This window comes from Labrus mixtus, chromosome 3, assembly GCF_963584025.1.
Source record: "Labrus mixtus chromosome 3, fLabMix1.1, whole genome shotgun sequence".
NCBI classification, from domain to species: domain Eukaryota; kingdom Metazoa; phylum Chordata; class Actinopteri; order Labriformes; family Labridae; genus Labrus; species Labrus mixtus.
The window spans coordinates 14,876,344-14,896,191 of record NC_083614.1 but is presented as its reverse complement, the minus strand read 5'-3'; the positions used below and the strand labels follow the sequence as shown (position 1 = coordinate 14,896,191).

At 40.0% G+C, this 19,848-nt stretch overlaps 1 protein-coding gene across 3 annotated transcripts; it reads left to right on the top strand.

Moving 5' to 3' along the window:
• The first annotated feature begins 8 nt into the window (after positions 1–8).
• shc2 (SHC (Src homology 2 domain containing) transforming protein 2) lies at positions 9–19,763 on the top strand. Of its 3 annotated transcripts, none has more exons than XM_061033151.1 (14): positions 9–1,489; positions 3,210–4,014; positions 9,051–9,121; positions 12,365–12,425; positions 12,658–12,777; positions 13,080–13,133; positions 13,316–13,367; positions 14,452–14,578; positions 15,620–15,803; positions 16,382–16,475; positions 17,014–17,193; positions 17,287–17,615; positions 17,714–17,838; positions 18,129–19,763. In XM_061033151.1, exons 2-14 carry the CDS (start codon positions 3,253–3,255, stop codon positions 18,169–18,171), a joined length of 2,202 nt encoding a protein of 733 aa, XP_060889134.1. In that variant the 5' UTR covers positions 9–1,489; positions 3,210–3,252; the 3' UTR covers positions 18,172–19,763. The 3 variants fall into 3 exon arrangements, with proteins under 3 accessions (XP_060889134.1, XP_060889136.1, XP_060889135.1); XM_061033153.1 differs by having other exon boundaries at positions 14–1,489; positions 3,754–4,014; XM_061033152.1 differs by lacking the exon at positions 9–1,489 and having other exon boundaries at positions 2,176–4,014; positions 17,714–17,865.
• The last annotated feature ends 85 nt before the right edge of the window (positions 19,764–19,848 follow it).

Here is a 19,848-nt window from a genome sequence, read left to right as displayed (position 1 = left end):
ATGCAAGACCTATCATACATGCAGGAATTCGACAACATGAGTATGACTTTTCTACTCAGGAGGAGCTCATATCGATTATGCTGGAACATGTCAGTTGTATTCCTGGTGTAAAAACAGGCAATACTACGGGAGGCATCTCAGAAAGTAAGCCTTTATAGATAAAACAGAACATGTTGGTTACAAGTATAAATCTAAGTCTACAACAATATTAGACTTTCTTTATTGTCATTCAAATTGTACCTTACTGTGCAGATCAGAACGACATTTCGTTGCAGTTGGCTCATCATCAGTGCAGGATAAAAACAGCAACAAGCATTTACATAAAAATAAAAAGTGCAAACATAAATAGGTAATTAGGTATAAAATAAACTATCAAGGCTATACAAATACTATAGAAGATATAGACTACATAATACAATTTAACGAGTTTGCAAGTCGTGGTAAAACATGAGTCAAAGATGTTTCCAACCAGGACTGATGGAATAGGCCTACATCAAAATTAAATGTATTTTACAAATTTAATTCATGCTATTTTACCAGAAAAAGCCTATCTCTGATATTTACTATTCCAGGAGAAGCCTATTTCTATAAATGAAATATAAATGGCTGTGCTTTACAACAACCCCTCTTCTATTTCACATATTTCCACTGAATTCAGATGTAGGCTTTACACAAATATATTACTTTTCCCAGGCAATCATTCACATTTGGAATAAACTCTCTTTACATGTTAACCTGATAGTCGGGTAGAGTTAGAGGCATGTTGTAACAACCTGTGTTATTCTTAGATGTAATCACTGCTGTCAGAGTAAGTGCTGCTAATGAGTAGTGTTGTATTCCCAGCATGATTTGTTCCACTTGTTAATGCAAACTACTCAAGTCAGGAGGTAAACGTTAACTCTTACAGAATATCACAGTGCAGTTAAGTGATTTCAATTATTGTGTTTGATCAAAAACAGATTTGTTATTGGTGAACATTAAAACCTACTACCAGCTTCAAGTTTTTGCTTGTGCATTTTTGGTTTTAAAATACTTTCACTAGCCTAAATTTGTAGTAAATATGGCCAGGTCTGTTTTCTTTAGTAGTGTGCTGCTGGTTATTTGTTTTTGTGGCTAGAACAAAGGACAGTACATACTGAAGACAGTTAGATACTGGTACATTTGTCAACATGCATTGATTCCTTCTGGTTTATCAGTAACTTTTTCCACTCTGTGGCCAACAAATGGAGTGATTGGCTGTTTGGACGAAGGTGGGGTGTCAGTGTTAGCTGTGTCATTATGTTTCAGAAGGTGGTTTGTTCGTTGGCATTTTCCAGTTTATTTGTGATGTCATCTCCTGGTTAGTGAAAGAAATTGTTCCCTGAGTTAACTATAGCTAGCTCTTATACAATGAATGTTCAAGATTTTTTTTTCTCTGATCAGAGTCATTGAAAGTTCACTGAACTTGCACTGATTGTCACCCTTTTTCTCCACAGAGCCTGACTTAAAGGTAAGCTTCCTGTCTCAGATTTCTTTCTAAATAATGTTTACAAGTGTTGTGTCAGCAGGATTTAGGGTTGAAGATATTTTGGACAGTGGTTTGCTCTCTCTATATATATATATATTTCTTTCATGACACTGTCCAGGCTGAACGTAGGACTAGACAACTTGATTAAATTCAAGTTCTTAACATAAACTATTTGAGCCTCTTGTTGGTGAAGATGCTGTTCTTGCATCAGTAAATTAGACTTCTTTCCAATGAACAGACTTTTGGGCCAATCCCAATCATTGCTTTCTATTTGCAGGTACCGGTACTTGTTTTGGGACACTATGAATTCTAAAAATGTTCTTTTAGCATTAAAGTTACCTTTTCTTCTTCCTTTTTTAAATGTAGCTGTGCTGAATAACCTCTGTGGTGGATCATACCTGTCTGACATGATAAAAGAAATCAGCTTCACCTTTTAAGACTTTTTCTTGGTTTAACCTGTGTGAAAATGTGACCTCATCAAAATAAAGAAGCTGTACTTTGTGTTTCACTGCATGCCTTAAATCACCTGAGTGTAAGATGGAAAAATACATTTGAGTGTGGAAAGGGTTTGACTGGAATGAGAAAAGGCCTGAGGTTACAGTGCAAGTCAAGAGCTAAGAGTTGCTAAGAGAATTTAGACAGATGGGATTGGGTGGACATGTAGTCCCTTATGAGTTTGGCTACATGGTTGCCTTTGTTAAGTTTGTATCTATTGCTAAGACAAATGGAATTACACAATCACTCAAAACACACATATTAATACAAAATGCACATTAAGCAATTGGACTAGACTTTTTCTCACATACAGCAATTAAACAAAATATGTTTCTTGTATGTCAATTAACATTATCAGTAGAATTCTTTTTTGGTTATAGTTTAACACAATATATTGTGTACATTGAGCTTCAATCAAATGCATAATATTCCCCTATTCTGGCTGGTAAAAGACAGATGTTAATAGATTCATTACATTGACAGATAACATTCACAACACACTGATAGATAAAGGAGGCAGAAACATTGACAGTAGGGACCCATTAAAGATGACTAAATCCATTTACATTTATTATATAGATTTTCTAAAACCGTGTTTTTCTTCCCTATAGGGATTCTGATATCTAGAAGTATCATAATAATATTTTGCCTCTTGGGTCTCAAATTCAGTATTTATCATCGTTCTAGAGAAAAGAGTGTTGACTCCCTTTGAGTCAGCAAAATTCATTTGCAGTTTAACCTTAATTTAAAAAATATATTGATTCTTGATGTGAGAATCTGTGTGTGTGTGTGTGTGTGTGTGTGTGTGTGTGTGTGTGTGTGTGTGCGTGCCTGTATGTGTGTCTGAGGCTGGGTGGTTCAGGCAGATGTGTTCTAGCTAATACAGTCTGAGAGCAGCTGGGCAGGGCAGGGCTAATAGACCCAATGACATCATCCACGGAGAGAGAGAGAGAGAGAGAAGGAGCAGAGAAGCGAGCAGCCTTAGGCAGTAAAAGGAAGCAGGCCGGCTCAGACAGAGAGGAGCGTGGCATGAGTGTGGGACAGTGTGTGTGCGTGTGTGTGAGCAGGAGAGGAGCCTTCACTTAACAAGGATATCTGAAGGATTTTCTCTCTAGTTTTCTCCTCTTATTCCATTACACCTTTACCCCGTCCCCGTCCCCATCCCCACCCCCCCTCCCTTCCCTTTCCCCTCCTCATCCTCTGGCAGTCATCCCCCCTCTCAGTTCCTGCTTCTAGCGGCTCCTCCGGGCATGCTCCTTAAGCCAAAGTATGGCCGCTTCCGCAACGAGTCTGTGACCTCCTCCTCCGACGACCTGATGCAGAGCTTAGCCATGAGCGGCAAAGTTGTGGCCACACCGGTGGTCCCCTCCTCCAACCCGAGCCTCAATCTGCCTCCTCTGGATCCCAGTACCAGATCCTCCTCCTCTGCTGGGGCTGCAGCTCTGGCCGACTCACCCTGCCTGGACGGGGAACAGGATGCCACCACTACCTTTTGCATGCTCATCCCAAGGATGCCCCAGTGGAAGTTCTCAAACTCTCTGCTTAGTCGGAGCCCATCCAACTCCAGCTCTAGCTCCAGTTCTAGCAAGGACTCAGGGAAGGCTTCAGCAGCTCCTTCCCAGAGCTCTGTCTCCCTTTCCTCATCATCACACAGGCCTGGTGGTGTGACCTCTGCCAGTGGCCCTGTGGCCAGTCTTGCAGCAGTGCTTAACTCCTGTGACCCTGTGTGTGTCACCCCCTGTTCTTTGCAGGCCATTCGGGGGCAGAGAGCAGTAGCAGCGGCAAATTCTGCAAATTCAGGAGGGCACAGATTTGGGGCCACAGAGGCTATGGCGAGCCCTGGGGGATCCAGCAGTGTCAGGTCAGGAATGAGCCGCCGGACAAGGGTGGAGGGCATGTGGCTTGGGGGAGAGGAAATCACCCAGAAGGGAAACTTTATCCACAAACCCTCTCAAGGCTGGCTGCACCCTGACAAGATGATTGCAGGACCAGGGGCCTCTTATATCGTAAGGGTGAGTCAGTTGGCTATTTCTTTTTAACTGCTGTCAATTTTAAAGGAAAATCCATGTAAACATCTACACTACATATTCAGGATTTGTTTTGAAAGTAAGTAGTCATTATCTGGTGCTCAGATAAAAATGAACCGTGAACAGGAACAGAAGAACCATATAATTTGATGACCCTATTTAGAGATTGCTCTTCCTGTATGAAAAACAAAAGGAGAGCAGAGTGCCATGCAGTTTGTTATGCTGCTCATGTGGCGAGGGCTGGGGAATACATAATTTAATCCAGATAGATGGCTTGGTGTGGCTGGCAGGGAGACTGCGTCAGGATAACAAACAGGCGTCAGGGTGGTGGAAGATAAACAATGGAATTATGTGCACAGACTGTAGTCAGGCTCATTATTAGCTGCACTGTTTATTGTAGACTATACCAGATACTAATAAGACAATAACCATCTGTGTTAATAGTGCATACAAGCTATGTCTGATGGTGAGCTCTCACAGTAAGCTTGTGGGAGTGGTGTTCTTTGTGTTGTTTCAGGTTTGTTTACAATAAGATCTTATCCTTACAATGTCATTTAAATACCCCTAGCTTAATGAATATCACATTTAATTATGGAAAGTATCCTTGTACTAGCACATCATTTGAAACTTAAATAAATAAATCTATTTCAAAGTTGTAATAATAGGCTACATTAATTAATGAGTGAGGACACTTTAAAGCCAGTCTGCTATACTGCACCTGACACTGTCGCACTGCAACCACCATTAAGAACCTGGTGCCCTCTTTTAATGTAGCTCTAATGTGTGTGTGTGTGTGTGTGTTTGTATATTTTGTGTTTTAAGTGTGTTTAATGGTTTCTAAAAGGTGCTATCTTGTATAAATGGGTTACTGTGTGTTTAAATAGCATATATTTGCTTACGCATGTTAGAGACAATTTCTTCCTTTTGCATGCAAAAAGTAGAACATAAAGTATTTTCTCTTCTCTTCTGACAAAGGAAATGTTGTCTTTTTAAGAGATTGTTTTTTTCCTTGTATTAACAAATAGTCTAATGTAGACGAAGGGATACGATCTCATGCAGACGTCGATCTCAATGATCTCCCTTTATCCATCCCCAATGCCTTTTTTCCACCACTACCCATGCCCCTCCCCCAACTAAAGACATGGCTCTTGATTAGCCCAGTCTGGGAGCCAAGAACACTTTTCAATGGCATTATACAGGCACCATTCATTCCTATATTCAATTAGGTTTAATCACAGTCATTTGCGTCATGTGATGTGGAAGAGGATGCTCTGATCAGTGTGGGAGGGGTCCCATGACGACTATGTGTGCTCTCTGTCCCTCTCTCTCTCTCTGTCCCTCTCTCTCTCTCTCTCTCTCTCTCTCTCTCTCTCCTCATCATGCAGGGCTTTTCCAAGATTCCTAACAAGTGCTGCTCTAATAACTGATCAATAGCTGGGTTAATTAGCAGAGCTTTTATCAGGTTATTGTTGTCAAGTGAAGGTGTACAGTTATTTAAAAGGACCTGTATGTTTGCAATGTATTTCAGGGGTGGCTAAAGCAGCACTATAGGTGCAAATCAATAGTGAATCTTTGCATAAAGAGGTACTTGCTGCATGTATTAGTGTCAAAGTGACAGTAGAATTCTGCTTTGCTGTGCCATTTTTAATCAGCATAGCTAACAGTGCACAGCTCTCTCTCTCTCTCTCTCTCTCTCTCTCTCTCTCTCTCTCTCTCTCTCTCTCTCTCTCTCTCTCTGTCTATATTTCGTTCTAGTGCCCCTCTCTCTCTTTCGCTCTGGTATACACAGACACACCCACGCACTATCCTGTGCTGGGGAAGATACAAATATGATTCTGAGTACTTGTTTTTTTGTCAGGCTCTGTGTCTGGCCTGCATCTGCCACCTTTGACAGCCAGGACACTGCAGCAAGCTTTAAAGAAAGCACTGCAGCTGCCAAAGAAGCCATCATTCAGAGAGCTTTGTTCAAACCAGACTGCTATCAATATATCGTGCTCCCTAACAATCTTGTGCAATTTATCCTTGTCAAATTATGAATAGAGACAATGTCATTTTTATTGCTTCATCTTCGAGAAAGGCTCTTTCATTGTGAATTTAGTGGTTGAATGCTCTTAAATCTGCTCTGAGTAGTGCATCAAAGTATGAAATGGGATGGCATTTTATTGTCCACAACATAAGAAAATACGTCATTACCCTCAGCATGAATTAGATTCAAGACACGACAGTAGAGGACTCGCTGTCACCGCTTTGCAGATACTGTTTGATAACATCCATCTGGCTTCAGTATCTGTTCATCAGCCACACATTCATCCTAACACTAACTTCTTTAGCTTGCCTTAAATTAGAGGTAATATAAGAGGATATTGAAACCATTATTCCTTTTTGAAGACAGCTGTGATGAAAGACATTTTGAATGGGCTGCTATTTTTATTTAATTTTTGTGCAGGATTTCTAGGAAAGTCTTATTCCTGGGAATATTGTTTGAGACTTTGTCGAAGGAGTAAGAGTGCAGATTTTTGGTGATAGAAGAGGAGATGTGTTGTATCAGGAGAACAGTGAGTAACAAAGAAGGTATTAGAAAAAAAGAGATACAATTTTCCTGATGGAAGACTTCCCCCTGTCTTCAAATCTGGTTAGAAAGCTCATTTAGCTCCCAGCCTTGAAAGGTTGCTCTCTCTCTCTCTCTCTCTGTCTCGTTCTCTCCTGCTCTTTCTCTCTCTCTCTTCCTGTATATTTTTTTCATAAGGCTGCCACAGGTTTTCTGTCTGCTGTCTTTTTCCAGTCACTTGCAATGCTGGAAACTGAACTTAATGTGACATTTCATAATTCATCAAAAGTCCTGATGGAGAGAGGATCTAAATTATGTGGCATTTGTTATGCAAGAGATCATAAGGTTTTTGTTTTTGAGAAGACATTTACAGCTATTTCTTTCATAATCAATTGTCACAGCCACAGTCATGTATTTGTGATAAAAATGTTACTGTTATCTATATTTATATGTTGTGCTTTATCTCAAGACAGTTTACAAAGAGAGCACGGTCTAGACCTTCCTGTTTTATATTATTCACAGAGACCCAACATTAATCCACCATAAGCAAAGCCCCTAGCAACATTTACTCAGTAACAGTGGCAGGCAGTCTGTTATAAGGAAAACTTCCTCATAACAGAAACCTTGAGCAGAACAGACTCATGGTGAACAGCCATCTGCTTCGACTGCATTTGTGGGATGAGCAGCAGAGCTGAGTTTGTGGGTTGCGCCCATTAAAAACGTACAAAATCTTCTCTGCCAATGCCAAACAGCTTATTCTGCTCTGCTGCTTATCCCACAAATGCATGTTCCTTACAAATGAGGCACAATTTAAAAGGAAAATAAACAGGCTTTCTAATGGTATAAGATTTATTGCCAAGAAGCCTTGTTACAACAAAGAAATAATCTACCAAACACAAATGTCCTTCCTTTTTGTGTAATGTTTATTTTATAAGAGTAACTAAACCCTTTTCAGCTAAAAATCTATGTATATTGGTATTAAGTAGTGTTGTTGATCACTTTGGTTTTGATTCTCAACATTTGAGTACAAAGTCATTTAATTCTACATATTTTGACTAGCTCACCCAACTCAGCAAACAGTGGGGAGTCAAGTGGATTGAAAGAATTGCACAGTTTGGCTATCACTGAAATCTAAGTGGCTTGCTGTGAAATATGGCCATAGTAAAGAGAAAAAACGAGGTTATTTGTTTAAATATGTTAAAGCCTTAAAATTAAAATCCTCTTGGGGGCATCGTCTACCATCGTCCTCTCCTGCCCTTCCATGTCCTCGGCATCGACTGTCTCAGCACTCACTGCCTTCCCCTGTTGTGGTCTACAGGAGACTCAGGAAGAGAGAAGTCCTCTACTTCAAATGACATTTCTGTCGTATAATTGCCAGTGCTGCTTCTAGAGTCTTCGCTCGTGGCTTAATAACCTAGCTAAACTTGTGAATCAGTTTATGTGTGGTGTGTTTGTGTCATATAGACTGTATGATGTTTAGGTGATGATGGCGAAGGAGTGTGGGCGTGTCTTATTCCCCCCATCCCTGTCCATGTTGACACATTGACATCTACATTTTTAGAAATTCCAGGGTAGATGCACTTCATTTAAATTTGGTTCAGTTACCCTTTAACTTACTTACAACAACTATAATGAGTTTTAAAATGTGTAGGACTGATTGTAGTATTCATACCAGTTGGAGTTGAGCAGCTCTAAGATTCACATGAACATTTATAACAATGATAGAAGACGGAAGACTGACCACTTATGCTGTAATGTGAAACTCACTGTAATGCAAAAAACACATGCACTGATCTAAGACACAAACACAGTCACACCCTCAGCATCCCCCAGAGGCCTAAGAAGCTGGCCCTCACCGGGATTTGGAGCTTTTACGGCCGTGTTACTAATCCAGTCAAGGTGCCATTAGCACCCCAACCTGACATACATTAGAAAGCTGCTCATCTTGCTGCTACCTGATGGAGTACACTTTAATGGCCTGTATGTATGTGAGTTAGCTTATGGCGCAATGTCGGACATATGCTTATCAATAGAGGATTACATTTTAAATCCGCACAGGATGGCTGCTTTAGAAGTGCAATCTTAGCTATACATGTTTGATTGATGTGTTTAAAACATACAGATCTAAGTCAACTACACAAGTAAAAGTGTTCAGAAAGCTGAAAAAAAACATAAATTATTTTTCATTGTGAGTTTTAAATCCAGTATTGACTTGTGAGGTGATTCCACATTTCTACTGCAAGAAACAAAACTCAACATGAGTTTAGAATTAATGGATAAAAGCCTCTCTTGCATCGCCATGAGCTTAATTTTATTCTTCTCCAACATGTGTTTTTTTCCCTCTAAGAAGGACATTCATCCATCATTAAATTAAAAAGAAAAATACAAACAAACAAACAAAAGATGAAAAAACAAATGTTGATGTGTTCATAAACATACATTTATGCCCGCTGTAATTTGTTTCTTTTTGCAGTACATGGGCTGTATTGAAGTACTGAAGTCAATGCGTTCCCTGGATTTCAACACACGGACTCAGGTGACGAGGTAAGCCATGGTGACAATGTCTTTTTGTCGTGGTGAGTCAGGAGAGTTTAATATATGATGCAAAGGATCAACTCAAACAGCAATCTCAAATTACAAACAGCAGGGTGTCAGTTTTTGGCTGTTACTCATATTAAGAGTTGGTATATTATTTCAGGAGTATATTCTATCAGAGATTTCTCCACCAGTTTTACTGGAAATGCAAGCACTTAAAAATAAAAAGGAAACAAAAGCAAAGTCACAAGGATTTTGTACAATGGCAGCAATAAACTGTTGTGTGTCCAAATTTAGAAATGAACCAAACAACTGTTTAACGTGCTCAGAGGCATGACATGAGAACCATACCTTTGGGTCATGTATGTCTGTGTCAATGTGTGTGTTGTTCTCTACATGAGATGTTATTGTTATAAAAGCAGGGTTCCTTGTCTCATGGGAGACATGCACTCTCTCACTCCCTCTCCCTCTCTCACTCCTCCATAATCGATCGGCTGTAATCTGAGCCTACCCAGTAGCCTGTGCTTAAGTGCAGGGGGAGGAGGCAGCAGAGATGGAGTGATAGAGAGGGGAGATCTATTATTGATGATGTTTGCTAATGAGTGTGGAAAGCTGCAGTGGACCCATGAACGCTCACTGCTGGATAATGTCTGCGGTTGTAACTTGTTCAGGAGGAGGAGGAGGGAGAAAGTGAGAATAGTTCAAAACAAAACATCCAAACATACCATTAGTGAAGGGAGGGACCAAACTGAGCATAGCAGACTACACCAGGTTTTATTGTGGTATGAAACAGGCCTGTACTATATGAGAAAAATCTGCAATGTGATATTAAATTGTTCTATATGATGATGATATGACGTGTTAAAAAATAAAAAAACGTTCAAGCAGGCATATAAACTCTAATTATTGATGTCTATCTGCGGTTCTTACACAGTACCTGTCCAGCATCCAAAATAATTCCAAATATCTGTATTTTTGCACCACCAAAGTGACACATAAACCTGAGGGTAGTTGATAGCTACTTATTTGATAAGCAAAATGGTGTGAAGGCATGATACATATAACCAGGGGTGTATCTGATAGGAGAAAAATATACTCAAGCTGGATGAGAAAGCGTGATGTCTTTATATAAATCATTTTCTTTCACTTTTTTTTCTCATGGCAATAGAGGCATTTGTGTACTGTGCATGTTCATATTGCGATGACGCTGAGATTTGGCTTAATTGTGCAGCCATGGTATACATTGGAGCATTAAAGCATTTAAGTCATGCTTGATGCAGTAAACATTTATTTATGAATGTGTTTATATTTTGCATCTCTGCAGTCCTTGCCAGCTTTTAAAAAGAACTACCACATTTTCCAGTGATGCTAACGACATGAAGCTTGTGTCTCTGAAATCCTGGGGAATCTTGAGACGGGCCATCTGTCCCACAAGGATCAAAAATCAATGATTGATGGTCTTAATCAAGCTAACAAACTTTGCATAATACACAACTGCATCATAAGCTGTTTTCACAAATGCACTCCTGAAAATCTCTAGAAAATGTCAGGCAGGCTGCCCCTTAAATTTTTCTGATTTGTTTGTTCACACATGTCCCTCACAGCGGTAGGGGGGGGGGGGTCCTCAGGAGGCAGTATATGACTAAGAAAGAGTCTGACACTATATTCAGAATTTAAGTATATCAGTGCTAAGTTGTAGTTTGAAATATATTCACAGTATCAACAAAAGAGTACAGAAGAACAACCTTGTCGCAAGGTTGTGGTGAATTTTCCTGAATATTTCCAGCTGCATTCTCACATCAGTTTACCCCTTACCCCTCAAGCTGCTCATCCCGAAAATGTCAGGAAGTTTTTAGGAGTTTGTACATGTGTGAAAGCCCTGTTAGGGAATAAAATGTATCTTCATTTATTCTAGATGGAACTCCAAAGCAGCAGAGCCCTTGTGTCAGCTTGCTGTCTTGCATTTAAGTGAATTTTAGTTTTAATTTCCTTGGAAACTAAACCAAAACACTGAGCAATTCTCACAATTTAAAAAATGTCCTTCAGCTCCTACATTGTAAGAAGATGCATTCTTCTAACAGTACTCTCTGTGTCATGGTGTTGAACAGCAGCAGTAGTGCTAATGAGGCCCAGCATTTTATTGCAGGAATGAAACTGAAGCTGCAGACAAAAAAACAACAACAACAGCCCATCTCTCCTCTGTAACTCCTCCTCCCTCTGCCCTCTTGTTAGCATGAGTCATTGTGATGTTTTTCAAAAATCCCTGAGAAGACCTTTAGTCAAGATGGGGCCTGGGACGCTGCTTTTTAAATATTTACAAGCCACTTGATAGGGGCAGCAGGCTTCTCGACTGCTGTCCCCGCTGTCCCCTGGCAGTGGAAGCTTGAGCCTCAAATCCACATTACGTCTCTCTCCCTCCGTCAGACACACAGGGGACAGGAGCTTTAAGAGCCCATTAGGCAGCCATTCCCAAGAGTTATAGCAGCCTCACAGCAAAGTGGTAACAAATCTGCAAAGAGGAGGGCACTGAGAAAAAGAAAATGCTGTACTTAATAAGCAGTAGAGAACATGGAGCTGCACAGACCCTAAATACTCTATTTAAATGAGAGTACATTACTTCAAGCTCCTTTGAAGAGTATTTAGCAGAGGTTAGGTATCAGATATTATGTTTGACGTTGCTATAAACAACCTATTTTAAAATTTCCTCATCAAAGATTCACATTAAGTGATAGTTTTGTTCAAAGAAATCAGGTGAAGGTTTTTCATCAGAAAATTCTACATTTGCGTGTACAAGACAAGATCAAGGTATCCTGTTGTCCACAGGGAGCGGCAAAATGAACAACAAACCGAAGTTAAACACGAGGTTGATAAACAATCACTGTCGACCATTAACATCCCTGGTACACACTACTGCTGGAAGCATTTTCTTGACCTTTGAACTATGATGGGTCTGTGACCTCTGACCTTAGTCAGAGGGAGGGAACACAAAGCTTTTGTTCATGTTTAACTTCAGGTTTGTGCTTCAGTGTGATGCGGAATTGCACGTGTTTGGTGGTTCTGACTTTACAAACCTGTATTCTCAGTTTATACTCTCTACTGTTCTCATATTAATTATGAGTTTCACGGTCAACCAAAATCCAGGTGATGTTTTTGGTCACATTTTTTTTTGGTGTGTCTTGCAACTATTTCATCAGTGACCAGTGTGCCTCAGTACAGTCTGACCATCTGACCATTTCTCATTCCCCTTATTAGGGAGGCCATCAACAGGCTGTGTGATGCTGTGCCAGGAGGAAAGGGAGCTTGGAGGAAGAAGGTTGATAGTTACTTTATTCTATCTGTGCATGTTGCATTACACTGTCATTAATAATTACTAAACTGGGGCATCATTTCAACGTACTGCAGTGGTTATGAGACTGTGACTATGAAAGAAATGTTGTCTATAAAACAGTCAAATACAGTTAACACAGTCTAATATTTGGAATCATGTCAATTTTTAATGTTATTTTGATTTTAACAGTATTCATTTTTTTCCCTTTTCCATGCAGGCTTTTAACAAAGCTCTCCAGTCCATCATGGGAAAGAGTAACCTGAGATTTGCAGGCATGAGTATTGCAGTGAATATTTCCATAGATGGACTTGGTCTTCTTATCCCCACTACGAGACAGGTATAAAGCTAAATTACTATCATTTCACAAATGTTTTTACGACTGATATTCAAGAGTTTCCTCCTCTCTCTCGCATATGAATTGATGTCTTGAAAACATACATTTTTTTTTTTTTGAATAGTTACTGGAAAAGTAAACAGTTACAGTAACAATCTTAAACTCATCACATTTAATCATCTTATAATTTACAATCTAAAGTCTTTTTTCCATTTGTTTTGTAGTCCACAACTAGATGACTCACAGATTTTTAAGTAGATTGTTGTCAAAACTCTGCCTCAGTTTTGTCCACTTGTCTCTTCCAGGTGATAGCACACCATCCCATGCAGTCCATCTCCTTTGCCTCAGGGGGCGACACGGTGAGTGCAGCCGTTCACTGCCTGCTCTCCTTTATGATGTTGACGTTCTGGCACACTGCACATATTTTACTGGATTACATTAAACTGGTTTCCAATCTCATGACCCAATAATAAATGAGGGCTTTAATTTAGTTATAATAATTTATCTGGTCTAATTGAATTCTTCCTCTTGTCTCTTGCAGGACACACCTGATTATGTTGCGTATGTGGCCAAAGACCCGGTGAATCAGAGAGGTATGTCTTGAGAGGGTTCACCCTAAGCCTTTTGGAAACAAAAAGATTAAAAGTGGACCTTACCATTAAATTTACTACAGGGGTTCATTAAGAATATACACGGTTAAGAATCGGCCCCATTGAGGTGCCAGTTAAGCTCAGTGGTACAGCCGCTATAAGTCACGGTGGCAGTGTGTTCAAATTTGACCTTGGCCCATTGCTGCATGTCATTCCCCACTCTCGCTTGCCAACACTTCCATTCCTCTCTTCCGATCCTGTGCAATAAATGGTAACAAATAAATAAAAAAAACATCCACAGTGAAATGAACACCTACGACCTTACTGATGATGACGATGGTCTTGATATTATTAATGATGATGATGGTAAAACTAATGCCCTTTGTGGCATATTTAATTATATTATATATCGTTTTTTTTGTCTTAATCTGTTGTTTGTGGTCTTCTCTTTACACATACCACAATACACAAATGGGGCCCCATAGTTCAGGTCGCCCTGAAATGCTGGCTCCACTAGTTTCCTGTTAGGGCCTGGTGAAAGCAGAGGGTGAAGTGAAAAGTCAAAAATCTTACTTTTATAAGATGACAGTCTCAAGAAGATAAGAAATGACATAGTTTTTAAGATTGGTGTCCTTACTTTATTAATGACAGATTTTGATATATATACCTTTTGAATGTCTGTTTCACTTCTCAGGTTTGCTCTAGACTACGTGTGTTTTTAATTGTGTACATTTCAAAAACTGACAATGTTATTGATGAAAATTTTGCTTAATTGCAATCAATAACACTCTGTGAACATCCAGTCCAAATTTGGTTACATACTGATCTTGATTTCCAAAGATATGTGATAAGAAGCTTTTCCTTTGGAAGAATCCTTAACTTTTACTAGTTTTTTGGTAAGATCCAAAAGTCAACCCAAAAAAGTAATTTTGCAGTAAAACATTATTATACAAACATCCATTTCATAAACCAGACATGTTGAAATTAGGACAAAATGTTGTTGTGCTTTGTTTAACCTCAAGAAGGCGTTTCTCAATTTTTAAGGGCCAGATTTACTCTACTAATCTTTTATTTCTGTCCCCTTCAGCGTGTCACATCCTGGAGTGCTCAGACGGTTTAGCGCAGAATGTCATCAGCACTATTGGACAAGCCTTTGAACTGCAGTTCAAACAGTACCTACACAGTCCTCCCAAAACCATGGCATCTATGGACAGGTAAGATACTAGCATAACAACTTTTATTTTTTCTTCAAAGTTTGTTTGTCCCTGTTCTTCAAATCTTTGTCATCTGTGGAACTGTGACACCTAAAAAAAAATCCTTAATAAGACAAACTTCATGCTTTGCAGAAATAACTTATATAATATTTCCCAATAGCAACATTCTGACAGCTACAACTAAGCCTATGCATGTGTCAACAATGCAGTGTAAAAGTGAAGGCAGGAGGGCGGCCAAAGTTCAGGTCTGACCTGTGGCTTCTTTCCCCCCATGTCATTCCTCACTCTCTCTCTCTCTCTCCTTGATTTTGGACTCTATCCACTGTCATATCTCTCCTATAAAGGCACAACAAGCCCCCCCACCAAAAAAAGAAAAAAATTCTAAATGTGAATTTCCCCTCGAGGGATTAATAAAGAATATCCTGTTCTTGTTCTAATCTCCTTGTTATCGGAGAATGTAAAAAAAATCGTTGAAGATTTGAACTTGTCCTTTTTGCAGCAAAAAAAGAAGAAGAAAGATATGTTTTGTTTGTTTTTGTCTTTTTCATTTCCACCTCATAAACCAGACCTACTTAACAACTATGAGTCTCTCTGCTGTTTATTAGTAGAAGCAACATTTGTTTGTGTTGTGCTCAAAATCTGGTCCTCACAGAACTTCTCACCATTTCAACCAAACTTTTTTGCAATGATGCCAGTGCAAAGAAAGACAGGAGGAACAGGAGACTGTTTAGACTTTTCTATTCTGGTTTACTTCCTGCTGCCAGAAGCATCAGCAGCTCTGTTGATCTATATAAATCTCTGGCAGATTAATATTGATCACTTTCGGATGTGGAGATGTCATCTGATCAGACTGCATTCATTTGAGAACCCAGATCTCCTCATCATTATCATTACCAATAATATCACTATGAAAAGTTTACAGTAGTTTACATTATAAAACTCATGTTATAGCAGTAACAATGATGTTTTCGCTCTTATTTTAGAGTGTCAGTTGTGCATTAAAAGATGATATATTCCTTATTATAATTTGGTCATCCTCAGGTCTGTCAGGACAGAAGAGCTGATGTGGGGGGAGGAGGAGGAGTCCTCTGAACATGACTACTACAACAGCATCCCAGGGAAGGAGCCTCCTGTTGGAGGAGTGGTGGACTCCAGACTGAGGACCAGTGGATCAATGCTGGGTCACATCCACACCCAACCACAGGCAAGCAAGACAGCAGCACAGGTAAATATCCAGTCAGGACTTTTGAACAACAGAAAGTCCGGTCAGGTTCTGGATTCTCATCTGGTTGCCTTAGCTGTGTTGGACAATTTTTTAAGATTATTTGCAAAAGCCTGCCTAATATGTAAGAATGAGATGCAACCATGCCACCTAATGCAGTCACAGATGTTATGAGAGGTCTGGTTAGTATCAAGGAGCGAATGACCAACCCTCAACAGAAGCTGACTCAGGACTTGAGGAACTGAACTGATATGTTTTCCTGCTGCTCCCCTGTATCATTTACATTAAATTAAGCAGTAAAAGCAAAAAACATATATGCCACAACTGTCCTACTGACAAGTCTACACCATAACTACCAAAGACAGAAATGATTAGATAAAGAGCGGCTCCTCTGTTGCCAATATGGTGAGAGAAATCCCTCTGTCTCTCTCTTATAGCAGCTTGTTCAGAATATGGTGACAGGCTTTAGCTAACGTTTCAAACAGATTGCTCCAAAACTGCATTATGCAGAGACAGGAGACTTGTCATTTAGGTTTTCTGATACAAATGTATTTGTTTTCTTGCTGTATGTGTGTTCATAGATGGGCTCACCAGCCAGGAGGGAGCCGGCATCTTATCCTCCTGGTCAGCTGTGCTATGAACTTCACTGGGACACAGAGACAACCAGCGGCTCAGGTGAGACCCCTTGTGGGAAAACACAGGTATAACAATTGGGACAAAAATCTTGCTTGAAAATGAAGGAGAGAAGATTTCTTAGTGTAGTTGATAGTGAAAAAGGGTTTAATAAAAATGAAACTTAAGTTTTTGGTTTGACTTGTAGGGTATGTAGATGTGTGTACTTTTAACTCTCACAAATGGTGGATGATATTGTGAACTATTGTGGATCAAGCCAAGTAGTGAATGCACTGTGCCATCAATGGGATTAGATTATTGGATCCTTTCCTGGCCATGACAAGATGTCTTCTTCTTGTAGGCCTCATCCAGTGGAATTTGAAATACACCCATACAATGTTTGATCTTACATAGAAATAGACTGTAAGGAGTCTGTGGTGTCTGACAGAAGACAGTATGTAAAGCTTTGATTTTAGCCACTAGAGGGGGGCAAAGACTAATGTCTGTTTAAGTTAACCACAACCATAGTTAATAAGAACACACACAAATACATACACATGTCAAGAGCTTACGCATGCATTAAGACTATGATTCTTTGCAGGTCTGACATCAGATGGGTACCTGTGTGCAGATGGACAGGCACCAGGCGGCAGAGATTATGAAGAGCATCAGTACGTTAACACCCAGAGTCTGGAAAACCTGGAAGCACTGGCCATGGGCCCTGATGGACACAGAGGGTCCAGGGCCCCGGACAGCCCAAAAAAGGACCTCTTTGACATGAGTAAGTCTTTAAGAGACACATTCTTTGAGAACACAATTTGAGAATTCCTGATAGACTGTATTGGTATTTGTGAACCGTCATTAATTCCTGTAGGGCCCTTTGAGGATGCTCTGAAGCTCCACGAGGCCTGTGGTGGAGCCGCCGGGTCCAGTGTATCCACTACAGCAGGAGGAGTTCGAGTCATGGAGGACCAGTGGCCCAGTCCTCCACGTCGTCGAGCTCCTGTTGCCCCAAATGAGGAGCAGCTCCGCAGGGAGGCGTGGTACCACAGCCGCATGAGCAGGCGAGATGCAGAGAGACTCCTGGTCCGGGATGGAGATTTCTTGGTCCGGGAGAGCACCACCAACCAAGGACAGTATGTGCTAACCGGAATGCACTGTGGTCTCCCCAAACATCTGCTGCTTGTGGACCCTGAGGGAGTGGTGAGTCTGGCAGCGAGTTATGTGGTATTTTTGAGTGTTAGATTGAGAAGTGAACACAGTAACTTACATCGTCCTCTCTCCTGCTGTCCTCCTTACAGGTCAGAACCAAAGACATGCTATTCGAGAGCATTAGCCACCTCATCTCATACCACCTGCAGAATGAGCTTCCTATTGTAGCAGCAGAGAGCGAGCTCCACCTCAAACAGGTGGTCAGGAAGAAACAGTGAGTCATGTGACCCTGCATGTGATGGTGAGCATGCAGTGAACTCTGTCTTTACAGGACTCCTTAAATAATCAGGCTGATAATACGGAGTTGATGGTAAACCTTCATTTATATTTTAAAATACTTGTTGAAGAAAAATAAGAACTGGACTGATATACAGCATGTTCTGCTAAAGCACGTCTTCAAGAGCATGTACACTATCTGGTTGTTATTATTATCTCATCCAAGCCTGAAAATGAGGTTTAATTCATTCTCAAAAATGTGATCTTCTTTGTTTTTACATGTCACAGATGGATACTAGACTACCCCATGCAAAATCTACAAAAAACATAACTTAACAGCATTTATCCCGGATGGATGTTTGGCTGGAAGAATGGATAACTCTGATAACTTTTTCCGTAAACAATTCTACTAAACGGAGCAAAGCCTCTGACATCCTCCTGTACGTCTTCTGCTTTTGGACTGTCAGGATGAACAAAAAGGATCCCTCATCTGGCAACAACTTCTCAGCATGCAGTTACAGTACTAAGCTAAAAAAGAAAAGAAAAGAAAACAGACTCAGCAGTTTGATTTTTTTTATCCAGTGAAAAATCATTATCTACCAACGTCAACTGAAGACTGAACTTCAGAGAATCAAATCAGGATTTGATCTACGGATGGGAGATGTCCTACATGCCTCTATCGATGAAGTGCTTCCAGAAACATCACACCTGTTGCCCACTGAACAAGTAACGGACATCACAAGGACAAACTTATGTGATGTAATATCTGGGACAAACTGTTATCAAACTCAGATTATATGAGGATATTGTGTAGGTCTTTCTGCAAAAGAAATTGGACTATAAGAGACAACTGGGGGGAAAAAATCGGATTATTACACATAAAAAAAGACTGTTCATGGTTATTTTCAGGTCTTCAGTACCTGACTCTGAGATGGCACAAAGGAAACCCCCTTAACACGAGTCAGTGCTGGGTGAATTAGCCACATTCTTCTGCCTTTTTTCCTCTAAATACAAAACCTCTATGTAAACAGCTGACTGGATATGGAGTTTATTGACTTGAAAGTGGGAAGTTTAGTCACATTTACCATAAATATGAGTCATTTGTGTTGTGTTTGTAAGGGCTGTTAATAATTTAAAGTGTTGTGTAAGCCTGAGAACCTGTTACTGGTCAAACTGCACTAACATGAACGCTCTATCCTGAGTTAAAAGGACTTCTCTATAAAAACACTCAGTATATCCATGCCTGTATTTCCACAGCCTCACTTACTTCAGTGCCTTAAAGACTACAGAGACAGGCGTGTGTCAGTGTATATAATATGCATTTATGCTCCTAATGCAAAACACTAGTTTTCATGCCATGCCAATGAATGACTGGACAAACTTCAGGATGATTAAGCTCTTATTCTTGTAAACAGTGACGTAAGCTGCTCTTGTTTTGTGTGTTTAATACGTCTTATTGTGTCATGAATGCTGTTGTATTTGTGTGCGTCTCTCACAACAATCCCCTCAATTTAATGCAAGCCATAAATAGCATCGGTCTGCAGTGATTGATGAGAAAGACTGGGGATTTTGGACATTAAATTAAATCCATTATTTGTCCCAGCTCGGGAATACACGACTGTATTGATTATCCTTATCCCACTTCTGTCTTTAATGCTCAGTGATTTAATTCTGCTTTTCTAGCCAATTTCTGGCAATCTAATACTCAGAAATCTTCCTGGAGGTACGCCATATGCTTTTTGCATTTCTCTTCGTGTAATTAGAAACATGTCTTTATTAAGGCCTTCCACTGTTCTGGGCTGCAGCCTCATGAATGCACAGAGAGATGAGGTGAACAACAAGGCCTTTAGGGAGGTCCAAATGTTTGATTATTTCAGATCTCCTTTTTGCTTTCTCAGGAATTTTTATTGGACCTTCTCTTCTTTGATTAACCTAAATGGCTGTTTGTCAATAAAAATAATTGAAAAGAGGGTAACTAAGGAGAATGGTTTGTCATTTGTGATTCTTC

Bases quoted from the DNA above. Each gene is read 5' to 3' on its own strand.
- shc2 (XM_061033151.1), top strand. From the start codon at position 3,253: ATGCTCCTTAAGCCAAAGTATGGCCGCTTCCGCAACGAGTCTGTGACC. The intron at 13,368-14,451 runs GTATGTCTTGAG...TGTCCCCTTCAG, and splicing joins AGACCCGGTGAATCAGAGAG to CGTGTCACATCCTGGAGTGC. The intron at 17,194-17,286 runs GTAAGTCTTTAA...TAATTCCTGTAG, and splicing joins AAAGGACCTCTTTGACATGA to GGCCCTTTGAGGATGCTCTG.